The 21,281-nt window shown below is 45.5% G+C and overlaps 1 protein-coding gene across 1 annotated transcript in view; it reads left to right on the top strand.

The window, feature by feature from the left end:
• Positions 1-21,281, top strand: part of LOC103916040 (urea transporter 2-like) — a 39,109-nt gene that overhangs the window by 13,151 nt on the left and 4,677 nt on the right. The window contains exons 10-14 of the mRNA XM_009322985.1: positions 828-919; positions 17,154-17,316; positions 18,032-18,221; positions 18,584-18,712; positions 19,794-19,986. Coding sequence (XP_009321260.1) covers positions 828-919; positions 17,154-17,316; positions 18,032-18,221; positions 18,584-18,712; positions 19,794-19,986 — 767 coding nt within the window. The remainder of the gene's footprint in view (positions 1-827; positions 920-17,153; positions 17,317-18,031; positions 18,222-18,583; positions 18,713-19,793; positions 19,987-21,281) is intronic.

Below are 21,281 nucleotides of genomic sequence, written 5' to 3'. Positions count from 1 at the left end.
GGAAAACTTCGTGTAAAGAATGAGATAAACATTTAGTGCTGGTGGCAGTTACTGCAGTTCTTTTTCTCCCTTTCCTAGGGGAGCAGTTCTCTCACATTAAGCCACGAGCAGTGAACAAGTCAAAGGCTCCCCTTGATGTTTGTTGGGTGTCAGACTGGGGATCTTCTCATAGATCTTCAGTGTCTGGCTTGCCCCAGAGAAACCTCACGAGGCATCATCAGGGTTAGTCATGGGAAGCTGAGGACCCTCCTGCCGATGTTCTCCCCGGGGCTTTGTTTCTAACAGGCATGAGGTGCGAGGAGGACACTGCCGCTTTATGCCTCCTCCAAGTCCTTAAAACAGGGAAGGGCCAATTGCCCTAAAGAGGACTTTTCTTGGGAATCTTTTCCAAACCTCTGCAAAACAAGCCTGACAGAAAGGCTTCCTCATTCTAAAGCCATTTCATGTGATCAGTTTAAAATCACAGACCCAAAGGTCTCGAAGATTTGAAATCCAAAGAGACTATGCAACCACAAACATCCAGATCAGATGCTGTCCTTTCTGCCTCTTCATGTAGGGCTGTTTTGCAGATTCATATGAGGGTCTTTGAGCAGGTGGGAGTCCAGCTTTAACCCAGCACTTGGACCTTTTTAAAAAAGGTGAGCCTGGGTGCTGCTCATGGGACTGTTTGTGCCTTTATAACCGAAAGACCAGCAGCACCAGCAACTGCCAGCCCCTCTAAATGTCCCCTAGAAGCAGGATCCAAGATTGAATTCAGCCTGAGAGAAAAAAATATGGTGCCATATAAGTATGTTCAGATGTTTTTTAAACAGGTTAGGCCATTCCAGGGACTCTGGTAAAATTTAGGTCCTACTTCCTCCCCTCTCTGGATGACAACAGATTTGAGATTCCACCTGGCAGGACAGCCTCACACATGCAGGTAAGTCCAAATTTCAGTAGCCAAGATAAGCCTGTCATTGAAAACTTAGGGATCCAGCGAGCTTTGTAGCCATTATAACCTGGTCCACCCTCAGACTTGAGCACCTGTGTTACACCTCTGTCCCATTTTAGACCTCAGGCTAACCGCTGAACCTGACCTTACAAATGCCCTCCAGGAAAGCACCGAGGGAACAAGCTGTCATTCCCACATGCTGCAAGTCTTCTTGGAGATTAATAAAAGACCAAGAATCCCATCAGTCTGCCTGACATGTTAGCCGTGAGACTTTTGTTGGCCCAGGGCAAACTAAGAGGTATGGGACTGACCACAGCTCGATACCTGACCTATCTCTATCAGAGGGAGGAAGGTCTGACAGATGTACAACCGCAGCAAGCAGAAAAGCAAATGCATTATAGTGGTCAAAACCTCCCATGCAAATCCCAGCTGCCTCCCGGAGATGCTGAGCTCTGACAAGCAGCAGGAGCCCAGAGGCACAGATGTATTTCTGTAACACAAGAGCAAGGGATGAAAACCGCTAATTTAGGAGAAACAGATTGTTTGCAAAAAACAACCCGGGACCCAGGCACTGGACAAAGGCGCTTAAGCCTTAAAGCTATCACAGAGGACTGCTGCAAATGGGTCTATGAGCTCAGCCAGTGTTAAAGGGCATTTGAGACTGCATGTGTAACTGTTTATTCCTGCATGGTGACTCCAGAAAAAGCAAAGACACCATCAGAAAAGGTGTCAGCAGGCAGGGAAGAAAGCGGAGAGCTGCAGAAGGCCAGGCTGCCAAGCTGCCCTTTGAGCCATGATGCCGGCAAACCAAGGCTAGTCTCGTATGGCCACTATGGACTGCAAGATCAGGGACATCCCAACGTTACTGCTGCTGTAGAGAAACACAGAAAGGCAACGTAACACATGAGGTGATACATAGCTGCCTGAACACCTTCCCTCTATAGTAGTCAACGAAATATAAAGCACAGGCAAACTAGAAGGACCCATTCATCTGCTCTGCAGTTTAATTTAGGTCATACACAATCCAGCATTAAAGAAAGATTTGAATAGTAGCAACACAAAGTTACAAAAATACTATAATAGAGACAGCTGAAATAGTGCTAGAACCATATTTTGAAGAAAAACCTCAACTGTGGTTAGGTATGCCAAGTATATTATTTATTTTCTTAAAAATAAGAGTGAAGTCCAAGCACAATATGGCTATTGGAAAAAAATTGTCATATAAGAGCCACTGCAGATATTAATTCCTCAGCCACTAGCAAATCCATCCTGAAATCAATTAGTAAAGCAATTTCTAGAGTTTAAGCCATCCATAAAAAATAGGGTATAAACAGCTTTATTAAGTGTCTTGCTAATCAAAAGATTTGAGTAACTATAGCCAGTACTAATAATTCTTGAAAACAGCCAAGACAAATCAAATGTCTCCTGGAAGGGAACAGTAGACAATAAAAGCACCAACTGAAATTATCAGTGGTAGCCCCAACAGCCTGCTGTCTATCAAGCTCTATAGAAAATATTCATTAAGAAAAGAAAATGTGCAGTTTTCAAGGGGACTAATAATTTTTAGCCAGTTCCCAGAGATCTAACATAAAGGGAATGTGCCCATAAAAAAAAAAAAAAAAAAAAGAAAAACCTAAAACCAAAAGCCTCTTCTACAGCTAGGGCGGTCACGCCACCCAGCGCACCTCCACAGAAAAGGAAATAAATATTCCTGTACAAATGAAAACCTGCCCTAGCAGTTGCATATATAAAAACAACCTCCTGCAAATTTGCCTTCAAAATCTGAACAGCAGTGGCAAATGGAAGCAGACTAAGCAACACGAAGGAGTTGCAGGAGACCTCCCCAGTGAACACAGAAGACCATCTACTCTCTTCTAACTGGAGTCCAATGTGAAAACACTACATGTACTATGTGGTTCTAAGGAAAATGCTTACTTTATTGCTCCAAATGTCATTTTTCTTACTTTTCTCCTTGCTCCTTACCCCCTAAAAAAAAACCCAACAACAAACCAACTTTTCTCTTTGAGAGGACGCTCCCAGCTCTTCTCACATAGACATAGGTGCTTCTGCCAATAAGATCGGTCACGGAACCTCTTACAGAAAAAGGTCAGACAAGTGCTTTAGATGTCCTGGCTCGGGTATTGATGACTTCAGGATGATTTACCTGTTAATCACTCTTCATGAACAATTAGCAAAGCTGCGCTGAGGGAATGTGGAGGGGAGGGATTTGCCTTCTCAGTGGACGTTAGTCACAGCAGAGGTCAGAGCCGTGCTGCCATCCGCACTGGAGCATCCTAGTTGCCGGAGCATGATGTTTACCACCCGATTCCTTCATCTGATGACCTTTTTTGAGACCCAGCAACCCCCTCACATACTACTGGGGTCCAGAGCAGACAGAAACAGCAGTACAGAGGGAGACCACTATAAGAAATGGTGACACCTCTCAGCCCAGGGAGGACACCCAAAGCTGTAGGGCTGGAAAACCTGCTGCTATGCTTTCAGTGATGGGGAGAAGAGGGTGCAGCGCTGTATGGGGAGCAAGAGCCAGGCGAAGCACGATGGGTTAAAGTCTGCTGCCCCTGAGCGGGTTTTCCTGTTGGCCTCCACTCTTAAGCTGCCGGAGCTGCCCTGCAGCAGAGCCTGGGCCCTTCCCGCCCGGCACTGTTCAATGCTGCTGTGAGCTTAAAATAAGTATTGTCATTTTTTCAGCCCCTCTGCAACGTCAACACCTCTTCTTCCCATACCTGCAACTACAGATCAGTGCAAATAGGAGTGCGAAGTTGTCAGACAGGGAGGGCAAACGTCCCCCCTCCCAAATCCTAGCCAGCCTGTGAGTGAAGCCAGCCAGCACCCTGGCAGCCACCAGCAAATATCTGGAAGGGCTTTATGCTCCAGAGAGTTACTCCAGCTACACGGGGCCTCACCACAAGCTGAAAAAACAGAAACTTTATAACATGTCCAAATAAGATAAGCCACTAAAATTTCCAGCTGCTGGGAAGTTGCTCTGTGCTTTGTCCATGCCAGATATCTCTGGTCTGCAATAATAGATGCATTCCCCAGCACTGCAGACTGACTCAGGTTTTTGTAGATCACGTCTGCCAGGGTTACAGAAATACCACCACTCTGAGGGTGAGATCTGTTTGCCAAACACTGTCCCCTCACTTCCCCCTTCCACAGAAGGGTGTGTTTTATTTTGGAAGATGGAAGGAGTTCAAACAGGAAACAAACCCTTGATTGCAGTTGATTTTACAGTTCTCAGGGGACCTTTTACAAACTCCTGCAGCTGTTACCACAGCTGGAATTCACACATCCCAGCGGTGGAATGAGAAGACCAGGGATAGCTTGGTGGGAAGCAAAGGTTTCTTCCACCGCATTTTCCCTGGGAATGAGTTTAGGCACCTCCAACTACAGCTCAGCAGCTCCTGAGCACACTTAATTACCTTGGTGCATTTAGCAGCTTAAGCTGTCATGGAGCTGCATCCTCATACCCTTCTCCAGAGACAGCCCTTTGCAGAGAGGGTTGAGGCAGACCCAAATCTGTGCTCCCAAAATGTGCAGCTTCACTCAGCACAGCCGGGATGAAGCACCAAGTACATGCGGACCCCTTCCAAAAACATCCAACTACCTCAACCACCCAAAATGCACAGGGGTGCAGGCTGCTTAGCACGCCTCCGCAGCTGCAAATCAAATTGTGCTGTGCACTGAACTGCAAAAAGCGAAGACAGAGAGACAGAGACATCCCTGACCTGTGCAACTAGGATGATCCGGAACCTTTTTCCCGTTGCTCCAGGGCACCCCAGCTTGTACCCGACCCTGCTTCTCCGCACTTCCTTCATTTCAACTAAGTGTTGACAGCCCCGTTGCTCTGTCATCCACAAATCTCCGCTCTGCAAAACCACTCAGCCAGAAGCCAGGCAGCGACTTCCTGGCTGTGGAGAAAACCAGAAAGGCAAAGATGATGACAAACTATCAGCCAGTGACAGTTTCTTACTGTAGGTGACTGAGTTTATTTCACTTGTGTAAATTAAATCCTGTTTAGGGCATTTCCCGGTCCCAGAAATGGAGTTATCCAACAGATATGACTTTTTTTTTTTTCTTTTGTCTACTACAAAAAGTGCATCTTTACTGCAAATGGATTTATGTCTGCCTGTGTGTGTGCATGAAACTGCTGCTCTCCAGTACTGCTTGCAAAACCCCATAAGCATCTACAACCAGTGTAACTCTGCCTCTATTCACTGCAGTGATTATCAATTTTCAGTTGTTCCTACTGTCTGCTGATTCATTTCTGGATGCTACCAGTCTTCTTTCTCTTGGTGATCAGAGCTGCAACCCATGCTATGTACAGCACCTTCCACTTCCATTAAGATCTACTTGGCAAGAAAATAGTAATCACTGGGATTTATATGCTGAGAGAGTTTCTTGTTGGAACTATTACAGTATTCTGCTCTTTGCTAAGACCTAAAACACATTCATCTCCTACAACGTATAGGTTTGTGACAACAGATTATTTCCTTGAAAGCAGGCATGCCTTGGGTGAGACTCACACCCCCACTGTCAGGGCAAAGGAAGGGGAAAGAGCATGAAACTCTACCAAGCTGAGATTAAATGCGGGGTGAGTTAAGTGAACTGGCTTTGAAATTGCAAAAGTAGATGAAGCACCAGAAAAACACCTTGCCTTGTGTCATAAAAATGAGGCAAGTCTAGCCAGCTTTGTCATTCTCATGGGGATCCTGGTGTCTTGAGGTCAGTCTGGAAAATGAACCCCTTTGGATTTGGGCTTTTCCTTGGAGCCAGGAGAAAAGGAGAGGGGTTTGAAGATGGAATCCAGAATTGTTTGAGTTGTAATTTCCTCTCTGGTCCTGAAATATAGCTATACAGTTAACCTCGGGCTTCCAAAACCCTCTAGTACTTCAGAGTGTTTCAATGATGTGACTGATCCAGTCTACAATGTTACAGATGACCAGAAAAACAAGCAGCCTTGAAGATCAGACTCATGGTATGAAGTGGAGATCTTTGCTCACCACCAACTCCTGAGTCCCAGAGCAAAGAAACAAACAGGACCATGCCAAGAGCCAGGCAGAACTGATAGTCCATCCTCCAGAATAGACGCACACAACAGGGAGAGAGGATCTGAAGGTGGCTGAAGCTGAAGACAACCATACTAGAAGCCACTGTCTTCCAGCCAAAGTGCGCATTATCTTGGGAGCCAGTTTGCCACAGTAGGTAACTGGAGGTAGGATCATGATGGTGAAAAGAACGATTGCTACTGGCGGTCCCATGGGTGCTTGCGACTCAATCTCATTTCCACAGGCATCCAGGCCAGCCTAGAGAAATGGCCATGGCTGATAAGAAAAGTGATAGTGTTGCCTGGAAAAAGGGCAGGGAACACAAATCCAAACAAGGGGAACCAGCCGGATGAATGCACTTGGCTTTTCTTTGACCTGTATTTCCTTGGGTTTCATGAGAGATATGACTACCTGGTCTTTCTTGGGGTCTCGGAGACATTTCCTGTGCTGGACACCACGGCCACATCTACACTAATGAATGGAATGGTGCCAGGTGGCAGCTCATCATCACCTAGATGCTGAACCACCAGTGCAGTCCTTGGCATGTGTTGGCTCGGCCAGCTAGCTCACTTCCAAGCAATTCTTCACTCCCACGAGCAGCAACGTTTTAAACAAACATCTTGAAAAATCTGCAACTAAAAGAGATGAGTTGTTTGCTAACCCAGCACTCCAGTATTTAGAGCATCAGCCTACAGCAAGAGAGTCTGAACCTCTGCCTAAACTTGGCACCTAATTTCCATGACAGCGTAGAGCTTTTTTACACCCTACTCTAGCCATAAATCACTTACAGCCTGCTCTTCGCAAATTCCTGCCCCACTCCTATCCCAGTGGGTTTCCAGACAGCAGTTTTGAACTCTTGCAGCTGCATGAACTGAGAAGATGAGTCCCGGGAGCACATCAGGCTGGATAGAAAGGACAGTGGGTCTCCAGAGCAGATGGGCAGGGGAGGGAAGTGATGTGTGTGCATTAGGGGAACCATTTATTTTGGCAGCGTACATCAGCAGCAGTATCCAGAGCCTCACACAAGCTCAGAGCATGGGGAGCTTTGTGCCAGGACCAGGGAACTGCTGTTTACGTGCCTCCAGAAATTGATATCTGAATATTTGCTGCGATTTCCATAGCTGCACATGTGGCATACATACCACGAGAGGGAGCTGGATACCAGAGCCGGACAGCTCTCCGCTCCAGCCATCCGGATAGCCGCTAGCTAGAAGAAATGCGATCCAGTTGTCACACAGAGGAATGTCAAATAGTAGCTTTCTCTACAGGATTTTTACAGGCCAAAATGAAGGGATAGAAGCTGCCCACACCAGCTTGGTTTTTGGTCCACTCTGTACAAACCCAGAACTACTTCCCTCAACAAACAAGTGCAAGGTTGTGACAGACCCCTTGGTTCTCTGCGCTGAAACAAATTTTTCCACTCTGCATCTGCTCATAAAAACAAGATGATGAAAAGCGACGTGGCCACAGATGCCAATGGGCACAGACTTGCTGATGTTGCTCCTCCGGGCACCTCCATCCTGCCTCCAGGATGGCTCAGCCTTTACCCGACCAGAGGAGCTGCCTCCTCAGCCAGCACATGGGCTGAGCCTCACTCTCTCTCAATACACCGTGTGGTTATCTCCCCCTCCTGCCATGCCTCCATTTCCACCTCTCCATGCCCCTCTAGGGAAACCACAGACTGGGAAAAATTCTGGAAGTGAAATGGTGGGTTCGGTCATAGTCAGCCTTACAGCAGGAGGCTAGACCAGGTGAGCTGCAGACGTCCCTCATCCTACGGTCCTAAGTCACAGGAGCAGTTTTGGAGCATCACTTGGGTTTGACACTGTCCCCCATAATATCCTCATAGACAAGTTAATGAGGTGTGGGCTAGATAAGTGGACAGTGAGGCGGATTGAAAACTGGCTGAATGGAAGGGCCCAGAGGGTTGTAATCAGTGGCACAAAGGACAGCCAGAGGCCAGTCACTAGTGCTATAATCCAGGGGTAATATATACTGGGGCCAAAACTATTTAACATGTTAATTAATGACCTGGGTGAGGGGGCAGAGGGCACCCTCAGCAAATCTGGGGAAGATACAAAACTGGCAGGAGTGGCTGATATGCCACAGGGTCATACTGCCATCCATAGGGTCCCCAGCAGGCTGGAAAAATGGGCTGACAAGAACCTCATGAAGATCAACAAGAAGAAGTGCAAAGTCCTACACCTGGGGAGGAACAACTGCGTGCACCAGCACATGCTGGGGGCTGACCATCTGGAAAGCAGCTTGGCAGAAAAGACCCTGGGGGTCCTGGTGGACACCAAGTTGACCATGACCCAGCAACGTGCCCTTGCAGCAAAGGCGGCCAACAGCTTCCTGGGCTGCATTAGGACGAACACTGCCAGCAGATCGAGGGAGGTGATCCTTTATTTCCTTCCCCTTTACTATGCGCTGGTGAGACACATCTGGGATACTGTGTCCAGTTTGGGGCTCCCCAGTACAGGAGAAACAGGGACATACCGAGTGAGACTAGTAAAGGGACACAAAGGTGATTAAAGGATTAGAGCCCCTGTCATACGAGGAGAGGTTGAGAGAGCAGGAACTGTTCAGCCTGGAGAACTGAAGGCTCAGGGGTATCTTATCCATGTGTACAAATATCTGATGGGGAGAGCAAAGAAGGCAGAGCCAGACTCTTCTCAGTGGTGCCCAGCGACAGGAGCTCGGCTCCTGGCAGTGATTTCCCCACCAACGAGGGATGACGAGGAGCCCGTATACATTGGCTACATTTCAGACATCCACAGCCCAACCTAGCAAAGGCAGACCAGGACTTGAGTTTTAGCAATCTGCAGGGCTCCGTACATGGATTTACGTCATTTTAAAGCTCCTGTTGGAGTCCAGGACCTGATGCAGCTCCCTGTGCAGACCTAATCCCTGCAGTGCAACCTGAGCTGAGGAGCACAGCCAAAACCAGCAAGTATAATGGCAATCTGCTACCAAGTGGTTTTCAATGCACCTCCTGAAGGCCACTGAGCCTTGAGAGAGGCACGGAGACAGAGCGTGTGAAGCTGGATTAGGGCCATAAGAGTCTTTCCTGGCAGAGCTGACGAGTTCAAGCACTGTACCCAGCTAACGCAGGTAGACAGCTCCTGCCTGGTGAGCTAACACAGTCAGGGATCATTCAGGCGTTTCTCTGGGACAGCTCAGGTACTAAGTCTGGTTAGGATCCAACCACCAACCCCTCTTCTCACCATATCAACCACCGGCCTTGGTCCAAGGGGCGTTCTCAGAGCCACCTTCCTGCAGAGCACAGCAGGCAGAAGAAACACATCAACCAGCTTCACCAGTTGAAAGCTGATGAGTTAAACCATGGATTCAGATCGCCTAAATGATGCAGAACTTAGGTGCCAGACACCAACCCCAGTTGCCTTGTCCTCAGCACCAGAGCGGTCTTCACACGTGCCTAAAATCAAGAGGCAACTCACTAGTCACCTGTGTTACCTGCATGCTCAGTTTGCACATCATTACATGGTTACCCAGAGCTCACTCAGAGCTGGTGGCCCGCTCCCAGGCAGATGGTACCTGACAGCTACATAACAGGCACACGGCACATCTTGATCCTTTTGACGAGGAACGGCCTCTGCTGTTTCAGTCTCCCCACCTTGAATCCCAAAGCCCAAAAGACAGGAGCAGAAACCTACACCTTTGAGTGCTCAGCACTGGAGGTCAGCAGTGGGCACCTGACTCGGCATGGATTGAATTACACCTGGGAGGTTTTCTACTGTCCCCACCCTTCTGCACCAGACCTATATGGAATCTCAACCCTCAAGCAACCAGGACTGCTTTGGCTGGCTAAAGCACACAGGCCGGGCAGGCGTTCCTGCACCTGACTCCAGCACCCAATCTGGGATCTGGCCCAGACCTTTTTGGAAAGTAATTATTGGAAATTCGGGGATTCCCTAAGGCAATTGTTGCAGTAGTTAAACCCTCCTCATAGTTGGCTGCACCTGTGATCCACTGAACCCGTCACGTGGCGGTGGAGAACATCACTCCTCTGCCTCCAGTTCACAGAGCAGGCTGCTGCCAGGGACCTCATTCCCACGTAGGCATCAGCGGACTGTGATCCTGTTACTTATTAACCAGCTCTTTGATAAGCTCAACAAAGCATCGCCCCAAGACGTCCATCACAGACCTGCAATCCGGTGGCTTTTTTGTGAATCCCCTCCAACATGCCAACGACCTCCTTAAAGCACCAGAATTGGACAGGGCGGTCCTGAATCTGGTTCCCTGGAGGGGGAAGGCGGCTGCTGAGCCTGCAGAGCCACCGCATCGCTCCGCAGATGGAGGCAGCACAGCCCGACAGCGAATCCTGCCTGCCCCCTGCGCTGCATCCCTTTCACAGAGAGCAGAAAAGATGCTGGTTTAAATGACACTGAGGCTGGTGCCTGTTTGATGAGAGGAAGCCTTGCTCGTGCAGCAATACTAAGCTGACAACCGCTATCAGAAACCCTACCTTTTGGGGGGGGGGGAAGAATGCAGTCTCCTGTTAAAAACATCTCCGTCAAAAGACAGGCACCCTGGGAACGAACACGGTGAGGATAACATCACTCCAGCTCATGTAGGTGCTTGAGGCTGTTTTCCACAGGTCTGGAGGAAGCAAAGTCATAAAGCTAGATGGTTTCTGGTTCAACAACGAACCATGCGCTCCAGCACTCGGGTGAAGTTGCAGGGTTGCTTCTCTAAGCCATCACTGTAAAAGAGTCCTAAAGTGACTTAAACTGTGGTTTAAATTAGCCTAGCAGGTTCTTTCAGTTCGCTAGCTTTTTCTCTGCCCTTTCTCCTATAATTCACTCTCTCAAGACTTCCCTCTTAAGCCTCTTCTCTGCCTTTCACAGCGATTTCACAGCCTTATAAACCTCTCAAATATGCCACACTTCTGATATTCCAGATTCCTCCAGCGAGGCAGGGAGGCCAGGTTAGAAAAAGAAGGAAAAATACCCCTTGAATTTCTCAAATAACTGATAAAAAGTGATTAAACAACAGGTCACCAGATCCTTCACTCCAGTGTGTTAACAGAATAGTGCCTCCGAAAACTACCCAGAAACAGGAAAACTCAACAGGCTGCTGAACATGACACGCTGTGATGCACACTCCCAGGTCAGTGTTTTGAGAGGGGAGGATGCTGAGCTGTCTTGGATAAGGAGAATAATGCCGGAGAGATGGAGCTCAGGTATACCACGAGTCCACTTTGAAGCCCTGAGTCCTTTTAAGTGGCGGAGGAGGAGAAAGGACAGAGTTAAAGGAGAGTTAGTTAAAAAACAAAAAAACAAAAAAAAAAGCAGCAGGGAAGAGGACATTTGGAGAGGCTGTTGGCAAGAGACCAAGGACAGAGCAAGAGGAAAGGTGGAGAATTCAAGAGGGAACCTTCTTAACTTGTGCCTGGAGCTCACCAAGTGGGAGGAGAAACAAACTAATTAGTAATATCAGGACAGGAGCCATGCTAGCCTATATAAGCTGGTGGGGCATTTTCTTTTTCCCCAGTCTCTTAGCCCTGCTTTCCTTCTGTCCTAGCCAGCAAAGCAAACAGCTACCCCTGAACTCATCGGAGAGGTAAGAGCACTCTGTTCGTTCCTTTTAATGCACAGCAATAAACATGCACCCTGTTACTGACTTACCTGGATCTTCCTTCTCCCCCAAAACACCTAACAAACAGCATTTGAACAGTCCTCCTGAGGGAGAGCAGCTAAGGCTCAAGAGGAGCACAGAGGTTGGGGAGTGTCACAAGAATTTCAATTACTGAGAATTTTCTCGCAGGGTGAGGATTTATTAGTACTATTTAGCCCAGTTGGCTGAACCTTTGAGAAAAAAAGGAAAAAAAAAACCTGGAACTCTTTAACATCTCCTTTTACTGCCTTTCTATTCTGCAAAATGAAAAATGCCCAGATAGTAATAATATGCAGTTAATGTGATAGTATCTCTGGATTTCTCTGTCCCCGAGAGACAGATCTCTGAAAACTGAATTGCGAATGGGCTTAATGAATATTTGAATCTGAGGGATGAGCTTTCTTTTGAACTAATGCTTTGAAATGTATCTTCTAGGGGAAAACCTGAACTTTTTTTTTTCAGTGAGGGTCAAGTGCATTATAACCTCTCTGTTTTGGGGAGTGTGCTTGTGCATACGTATTTTCCTATATGTAACACAACGCTATACTTCCCCAGATTTACTGAAGCTTTAAATGAACCCCTGGTAACATTGCACAGACTATGCTGGAATCAGAGTTGCTGAGAATCTGGCCCTTTCCTCCTATTGTACTTGGATGCAGGAATTCCTCTAAAAACATGCTGCACACAGAGCTGGCTGCCCACACACTTCACAGCAACAATTCGGAGAATGCAAGATACAATGACTGTAATTGTGCTGTAGCAGTTCCTTGGACAAACAAATACCACACGGTAATTTAAATCCTCTTGATTTACAGAGTAACTTGAATTTTGTCAGGGAGAGAGGTAAAATCCAGAAAGAAAAGAAAGTACTAGATAACTGCTGCGTTTTCAAAGATAAAAGCCCAACACCTACCAACACAGGCACTAGCTCGGAAATAACTATTACCTGTGAGTATTAAAACAATTAGCCAAATAAAAGACTCTGTTCCTTCCCCAGCTGCAAGCACAGCACCACTCTTACCAAGCATAACATGTAATGAATGTGTGACTGGGCTTGTCTCAATTTCAGCAAGTGAATAAAAAAGTATTTGCAGGCCAGATGTTGCAGGAGTGCAGCACCAGCACGGAGTCTGCTTCGCTGCAGCTTTAACGAGGCATTACTGAGATGCCATAGGTATGGCGTGACATGGAAGAAGTGTACGCAAGTGGAAGAGAAATTGATTTAGGGAGACATGAAGTTGCATAACATCAGTACTTTGCTACAGGACACTTATTAACTCTGAAAAGATGATAAAAAAAACAATAGATTAGCTTCTTGGCCCTGTAATGATTTGATTTTCATGCAACAAAAACATCTTTTTTTTTCTTTTCTATTCTCACGGGTTCCATTTCATAGCTGATACAAATTATTTAGGTACTTTTAGCTGCAAAACTTTCCTTCTTGCTTACGTGAGCATTCTTAGCGAGGATGGCAGAGAGGTATTACCCAACAGCACAAAGATATCTAGGCAAGGGGAGGCAGCAAAGACCTGGAATCACTGGGGAAAAGCAGCAGTGCCCCAAATCTAGCTCTCACTTTCCACGGTACACCATGGGAAAATAGTTTTAAATAGTTCCTCTGCACTCGCAACAGAGCACAAATCAGTCCTTGCACCACAGAGATGAAAACCACGTTCAGACTTGCTCTGCCTGGGTCCTGCTGCTGCTCCTGTATCACACCAGTTACACACCAGCATCGGGAGCCCGCACTGCATTTCCTACCAAATGCGTGCCTGGAGCACCTCTCCAGAACATACATGAGATCAGGCAGTGCGCTTCAAGCTGTGTGTCTGAGAGCAGGACCTACACAGTCTTTAGTTAAGAATCTGAGATGAAAAAACACTTTTCCAGACTAATAGAAATAAGGAATAATTTTTTTTTTTAAATCCTGCCCCCCTGCAGATGTCAAGCAGTCTGTTCCAATGGAATAGTTCTAATTTTTTTTTTTTTTTTTTAAATTCTGCCCCCCTGCAGAAGCCAAGCAGTCTGTTCCAACGGAATAGTCCTTTCACAATTATTTCCATTTCCTTCCTTTGTGCACTAAGAAAAAAAGCCCACTTTGACTGAAAACCACATGTTAACATAACTTCAATAGCAGGTCTTCAAAAGACCTGCTGTAGACTGGCCTTCATGTAATCCCCGTCAGAAGGCACACACTTCAGCTTGAATTAAAATTCAAACATCGCTGTCTTAAAATTATCCGAGCATCTCCCTCATTCTGGGATGACACACCATTTGTCTTCTGTCCTTTCTTAAATAGCTGCTATTGCCTACTCCCTAAAACAAGGTAATGTGTTAGCAGATTGTTAATCTGAGCATATATGGCAGCCACTGCTTCTTACAATGTCAAAAATTATTTAAAATGCCCAAAAAATTCTATGCTGGTGCCGGTTTCCAAGTGGTTCCCTGCTTCTTTACACTTTCTTTGGACAACCAAGTAGTAGCAGTACAAGTCCTTCGTGCCCTGCGCTTCTGGACAGATGGGACAAGCCTCATGGCTGTGGTGATAGCTGAACCACCGCACATAGGAGGCAGCCCTCACGCAGCGCCTGGGATGTGATTTGGGGTGGCAGTGAAGCCAACGGGACTGAATCTGGGTCTTTATGGCGTCGTGAAGACCCCACCTGAAACCAAGAGTGCTCTTAGCCTACCCATTACATACCAGGCTGCTCTGCAGGTGATGGGGGTGTTTCATAATGATTCCCTTCCCCTTTAGTATATATAAGCTTATAGGGAAGGTGAACCAAAGTTCATGTGATCCCTCTCTAGAGAGACACATCACTTGATAGACAGGGACATAACGAACGTGAGTTTGACCTATGCTGCTGGCCAGATCACACCCCCAATCACTGTGATTTTGAATGTTCTGGAAGAACAGGTACGCAGGGCTTTGACGCAGCCTTCATCGGGGGTGAAGTTCAAGCCAGGTCGGTGGAAGTGACTCACCTGGTCTTTTTGCTGTGCCAAGTGCATCTAGGTGACTTCATTTCTGCCCATGAAAACCCAGAGCAAAGGAGTTCTGCAGCCTCAGACTTGCACCGTGCAGTACTGCCTTAAGTATGCACTTAAGTGCCTTCTTACGGCAAAGCAATTCATCAAGTTTTGATTAATTAGGGCCTCCAACTTGACCCATTTTCTTCTCCACTGTGTGAGCGGACCAGACAGTGACTCTGGCACTTCTTCACATGCACATTTCATTCCACGCTGCAGAGTCCTGCGGTGCAAACAGCTCCTCACTCAGCATGCAGGGAAACATACCAGGCATGCTAGCACAGGACACACAACATCACTCTGCAAATGCAAATCCAATAGCCCTTGACTTTATGGATTAGCAACAGAGAAAGCCTAAGTTACATAAAGAGGAAGATTCTTTAAATTGAAAATGTAAATGCACTTTCACCAAATGAAGAGCATTTATCTTGGCTGGAAATTTTGATTTAACTGAAAGTGCGTCCAATTCACTTATTCCATTATTTCAGAATAAAATATGAGAGAAGCAAAGGTTAATGAATCAAGGTAATGAATTATAACTGAGCCAGGAAAAAGCCTTCCAGCACCGAGACACCATCCCTAGCAACACTCTCATCCTTTTCTTCCTCTTCTAGTTAAGCTCCTTGTCTTCGTGTCCTACACAAAGTCCAATTTAACACTCTTCTACGTACTGGTCCTATCTTCACCCTCTTTCATGTAGAACTTATCCTTGCATTAGCAGGGCCCTTCCAGAAGGCCGAAAATGTCTATTTATTATTTGTGCAAATATTTACTACTTCCTGAAATGCCACCATCAGCCTACCAATAGCATACAGTAAGAAACTGGCCAGGACGTACATTAACCAGCCGTTCCTCCACAAACACTCAGAGCTGCTTAACCACATGTCTGGGTCTGCAAGTGTAATGCCCAGGGGTGAGGCTGCTTTAGCTTAAGTACTCGCCACCTGTATTTCTGAAGCATGAATTCTCTTCCCCAGCTGCCAAGAAGGCTTTTACTGAAGTTGCAAGTGAGTCAAGGACTAACTCCAATAATTACGTGCTTGTATTATCTTATTAAGACTATTAACTCACAACTTAAATTCTTTACTTCTTGCACAAGCTGTTACTCACCAGTGAGACCTGAAGCAGTTCTGGTTCTGTATTCACTCAACAAGGTACCTTGTCTTGTGTTTTCTTTGTCTTGACAATTACCAAGAATTAATCCTACTCTTCAGGAAACTGCATACACTCCAGGGAAAGGTTTGGCTGTTTTAAATTTGCTGATTTCATATTGAGAATAAGCCCTTAAACAAATAATGAATTGGCTATAGGACATTGTTTTTAAACTCCAGTGTTTACAGTTAGGTGTAAGTCTCTGATCCACATGCCTGAATGAAGCTGTCTAGAGCTGGATGAGGTGCCAAAGGGTATTCCAGCAGCTCCTAATCCAAAGGTCATGCCTCTCATAGGGGACCCCATCTCTGCCAGCCCTGCATGGATGCTCCAAACACCTTATTTAGGGCTAAACACCCCTACCTTATTTAAGTCTTGATATAGTGCCTGCTAAATTTAATGAGTGTTTTCATTAGTCCCTGAGGATTTCTTACTACAGGTCCCAACATGTGGTCTCCTATCTTGTCTTATACTGAAGAGCAAAGGCCAGTGCAGACCATGTCACCCCACTGGGCAACTGGCAGAGAGAAGGCGGCAACATGGCTAAGGTAGAATGGAAAGCAAGCACTATGAATTTGGCCTTTAAGCTCTTAAATCAGTGCTGGGTGCTTCTAAAGATGGGGCGGCTAAAAGTACAATTCTGTATTGTTTGTATGTATGTGAGTAATGGAGCAAGGCACCATGAACAACCCTCAAGCTAAGAGCATGCTCATGAGAAAGGCTGAGCTGACCCCAGTAGGTGACTGTATCAAGACCCATAAACCTAACTTTAGGTACCTATTATTGATGGCTGATGGGTAATTTCAAACTGGAAATATGGGTTAAGCAGCAGGGGAAACTTAATCATTGAAGCAGCTTCCTAGATTGTGGTTCAACTTCTACCAACTTCCATGTTCATCTTCTATCAATCTGAATCTTGAGGTAAGCTTTAACTTCTGTGAAGCCAGTGTCTCCTAATGCTGTCTTGCTCTTCTTGAAGCCACCCTTTAAATCAAGAGCTGCTTGATTTCTAGAAAATACATTATAGCTGAACAGGGTGTTAAAATCAGGTGAAATACCACTATGATACAAGGCTCAGTGGTTCCTTCTGGTGTTCAAATCTGTGACTGCATGAAAATCTGGAAGGACAGCACAGGGTCCCAAGAGCACATGAAGAGAGAATGTGCTCATGGAGACATAAGAATCAGGTGTTCAGAGTAAGGATTTTCCTCTTTCTGGCTCCAAAATAACACATGGTGAGCAATAATATGTGGTAGAGAGAATAAACAGGGATCAGTAAGAGGAATTGTAATGAACTCTCTTTTTTTTTTCCCCCCCCTTGAATTTTACCAAAGGGTCAGAACATCAACATGGAAAATAGTGTTGATGTCAAGATAGAAACCAAGGGGGAAAGAAAGCCAATAAAGCAGAATCCACTGAGCAAAGCTGGGAAGAGAGTCTGCAGAGCTGTTGGGTACATCACTGGAGACATGAAGGAATTTGGAGCCTGGCTAAAAGGTAAAGCTACTTCATCATGACTAATTAGGGGATTCCAAAGAAGAATTACATCAAAGAAGTAATAACTAACTTCTCAGTAACGTGATTCAAGTTGAAACATTACAGAAACTACCTCTGCCCTGATTTATTTCCATTTTGTAGGAAAAAAATCAGCTATGTGCAGAGATCCAGATATTGCTTAAATCTTGAGGATGACTGAGGTGACATTTACCTCCAACATGCCACGTACAAGGCGCATTTAGTCCCACAGAACATAACCTGGGATGGTTACTCTGTGCTCTGCCATTCTTCATAACGCTCCCTGTCCTTTCAGCTGAGCAGTTTCTGTCAAGCCTAATGCCACTGTGAAGTTAAATTACACATAGGTAAGTGTGTTTGGTCCCCATAATAAATCAGCAACGGGATACACACACGATTTGCCATCTGAGGCACAGACATCATAAATTAGCCAGTTCATATGAAACTGGTCCAGGGTACTTTATAACAGGGGACTCTGGCAACCACACTGTTCATCTCAGTTTTCCAGCTGTAAGACTTCAGGATAGACCATAATAAATCCCAGTCAGGTTTTACAGTCTTGTTGATTTATTGCTTTAGTCGTGCTGCCAAGTTCAGGTGCCAAAACTCTTCCTGAGTTTCAAGAAAACCATCCCGAATAAGTATCATCTGTGCATTTTGGGTTTTTTTAATTATTATTTCATTTGATCTCTTCCAGATAAACCTCTCATGATCCAGTTTATTGACTGGGTGTTGCGTGGGATATCTCAGGTGATGTTTGTCAACAATCCCCTCAGTGGGCTTATCGTAGTGGCTGGTTTCCTGGTGCAGAACCCGTGGTGGACACTCACAGGCTGTTTAGGAACAGTTGTCTCAACTTTAACAGCACTTATTCTGGGTCAGGACAGGTAAGTTCATCCTTTTCCCCTTCAAAACCAGACCGTCACTTCAATGCTGACTTATGTGTTAAACAAGCGACATGGATGAAAAGCACGTATCCAGCCTTCGCTGGCTATGTATCTGGTCTGGTAGGACCAAACAGATCTTCCCACCAGCTGCATCTGATGCAAAGGTACACTGGATGTAACTGCAGAAGGGGTAGCTGGGGCTGAGAGGACACGGGACTCAAGCATGTAAAATTGAAGGTCGGCGCACGAGCCTTGGCAGGTCGTCATCACACAGAGTCACGACTGCATGGGGAGGGAGGGGGTGATGCGAGCAAAGCACCCGCCGGGGAGGAGATTTCAAGATGGTTGTTTCTTTCACACAGATCAGCCATTGCAGCAGGCCTGTACGGCTATAACGGGGTCTTGGTGGGATTGCTCATGGCCGTCTTCTCTGCTAAGGGAGACTACCACTGGTGGCTTCTGCTGCCTGTAGCACTGGTGTCCGTGACGTGGTAAGTCGGATGGCTCCTCTGCTTCTCATTCCAGTCCCAGTGTCCCCACACTGAGACTGAACTGTTATATTTTTAGGCACTATACAGACTACAATGGGAAAGAAACACAACTGGCACATATGTGCTACTAAATCTGTATCATTATTTGCACTTTTAACTCAAATGTAATCCCAAAACAAATAAAATACCCACATAATAACAAATAAACCCAATGGGGAAAAGGAAAATCGATGGCTGATCATACGTAATTCAATGCCCTAAATGTTAGCCATATTGCTGCGATGCGTCGATTCATTTTTGTCTCGAGAGGAACATTATTTTAACCATTCCCTACCACCATCAACCACAAGTGTTTCATCTATTTAAGCCACCATATAAAAATGTCATGAAAATTTATCTCTCCAGACACAGAAGCTGTTCAGTCGTCCCAAGAAGTGATGGTTGGTGCTAATGAAAACAAACAACTAGCAATACTTTACTCGTATATATGACACCATAATCTGCTAGGTATTTGGACAGCAAAAATTTTGAAAGCTGGTCTTTCGCCCCCAAATGTCTAGTTGGAGATTGCTAAACCACACATATCACCTGTCTGCCTGAAGTTCATGTAGTGTTATACTCACTTTAATAAGCACAACTTTGATGTCAGCCTTTACTTCTCATCCATAAGCTTGAACAAGGACACACAGCCACCTTTGCAGTTCACTCAGACCTGGCACAGGTGTCCTAAATTCAGTCCACTTCAAGTAAAAAAAACCTGAGACTGAGCTGTGGAATAACTCCATTAAATCACTGGGTCCTCCACATGAGCGGAGGATCTTGGCTCCTTCACGGTCACCAAATTCACCTCATGTATTGCATAATATGACAGGAATCTGTACATTGCTAACTGCCCTGGGAAGGGTAGGAAATTTACTGAGTGACCCTAGCATTGTGATTTTATCAGAAAGACTGAGGAAATTAAAGAGCTTCTAAAAAAAAAAAAACATAGAGTTAATTTCCTGCAGTTGTTGTTTTTGTTGTGGTTTTCTTTTTGCCTAGCTGACAAGCTCCTAGTGAGACCATTTTGTTCTTCTTTTAGCCCTGTTTTCACCAGCGCTTTAGGCTCTGTCTTCTGTAAGTGGGATCTGCCTGTTTTCACCTTGCCTTTCAACTTGGCCTTGACCCTCTACCTGGCTGCATCAGGTCCCCATAACTACTTCTTCCCTACAACTGTCATTCAGCCTGCAACAGCAACACCAAACATCACATGGACGGATGCTGAAATGCCAATGGTAGGATGCCCTAAAGATAACAGCCTTCTCCATTTACAAAAAAACCACTGTAGAACCATATTATCTTCCTTTATGGTACTGCATTATGGCCTATCAATACAAAATTGCATTTATAAGATAGCTATTATCCAAAACATAAAGGTTTACTCTAGGAATTGACATTTTCGATAGCTTGAAAATAAGAATCTTTTTGGCATTTGGCATCTTTTATTTACAGTTGGATCTAAATTATAATCTTCAAGGATTCTTCTCTAGAATCTAATTACCCATTACTGCGCATATACTGATCAGTGCCCCATAGATAAGGTTGTGCTGAGACTACCAGTTAACTCACGGGTTAATTTTAGTTTTCCATGTAGAGAGTGCTGTGTTTTTAAAATTGCATCTTTCTGATGGATGCATCTACTATGGAAGAATGGTTACAAACTTGGGTGCGGGCACATATTCACATATTTTTAGTTAATATTCAAGTGGGACCTTTAAAGCAAACAAACAAAAAAAATTATTCTCCTGCATAGCGTGGTAAACAACATAGATACTAGAAGAATAGCTTTCCCCTAAGGCTCAGTGGACTATTTTGAAGGGTGCCCAGGGAGTAATTAAGAAAAGGAAGTTAATTGACACTAAATAGCAATCCACACGAGTGACATTTCTAAAAGAATGTTTACCATGGTGCATAATTTTATGGGGACCGTAAATGGACTGTTCCACGTGAAGGAACACAACATTTTGATGAAAAGTGTCTTAAAAACCATCTCTAAGCTGTAACTGGGTTGGGCTCTGTCCCACCAACCCAGCAACTCTCATTCATATTCCTAGTGAATCCCAGGGAAGTTTCAGGTCTATAAACACATCAGGGATGTAGCCTTACCTGAGTAAAGTCTTGTAATTCTGGCCAAGCCATTATTGGCCATTTCATCCTCAGATCTGCCCGCTCAGAGGCGAATACCTTCTCAAAGGCATCATCTACCCGAGCACCTCCATTTCCTAGATTCACTGTCATGCTCCATAACAGCATGCAAAAATGGCCAAGTCAGCAGCACCTGTAAAGATGATGAGCAAACCCTTCCAAGTCCTTTCACAAAAGACATTTACCTTTGATATTAGAGCAAAAACCCTGCACGGGAGCTCATGGCTAAGGAACAAGGCATGACTCATTTTCAGGGGAAACCCTGTGGAAACGGCCCTGCTGTCTCCCGAGAAGTTTTCAAACTTTCCACTTACAGTCCAGAAAGAGAGACTGCATCCAACAGATGCTGAACACGAATGTGGCCAAGAAAAATAAGTTTAAAAAA

This window comes from Pygoscelis adeliae, unplaced genomic scaffold (assembly GCF_000699105.1).
Source record: "Pygoscelis adeliae isolate BGI_AS28 unplaced genomic scaffold, ASM69910v1 Scaffold182, whole genome shotgun sequence".
Classification (NCBI taxonomy): Eukaryota; Metazoa; Chordata; class Aves; order Sphenisciformes; family Spheniscidae; genus Pygoscelis; species Pygoscelis adeliae.
The sequence above is the reverse complement of the archived record's forward strand: the minus strand, read 5'-3'. Positions and strand labels throughout refer to the sequence as shown.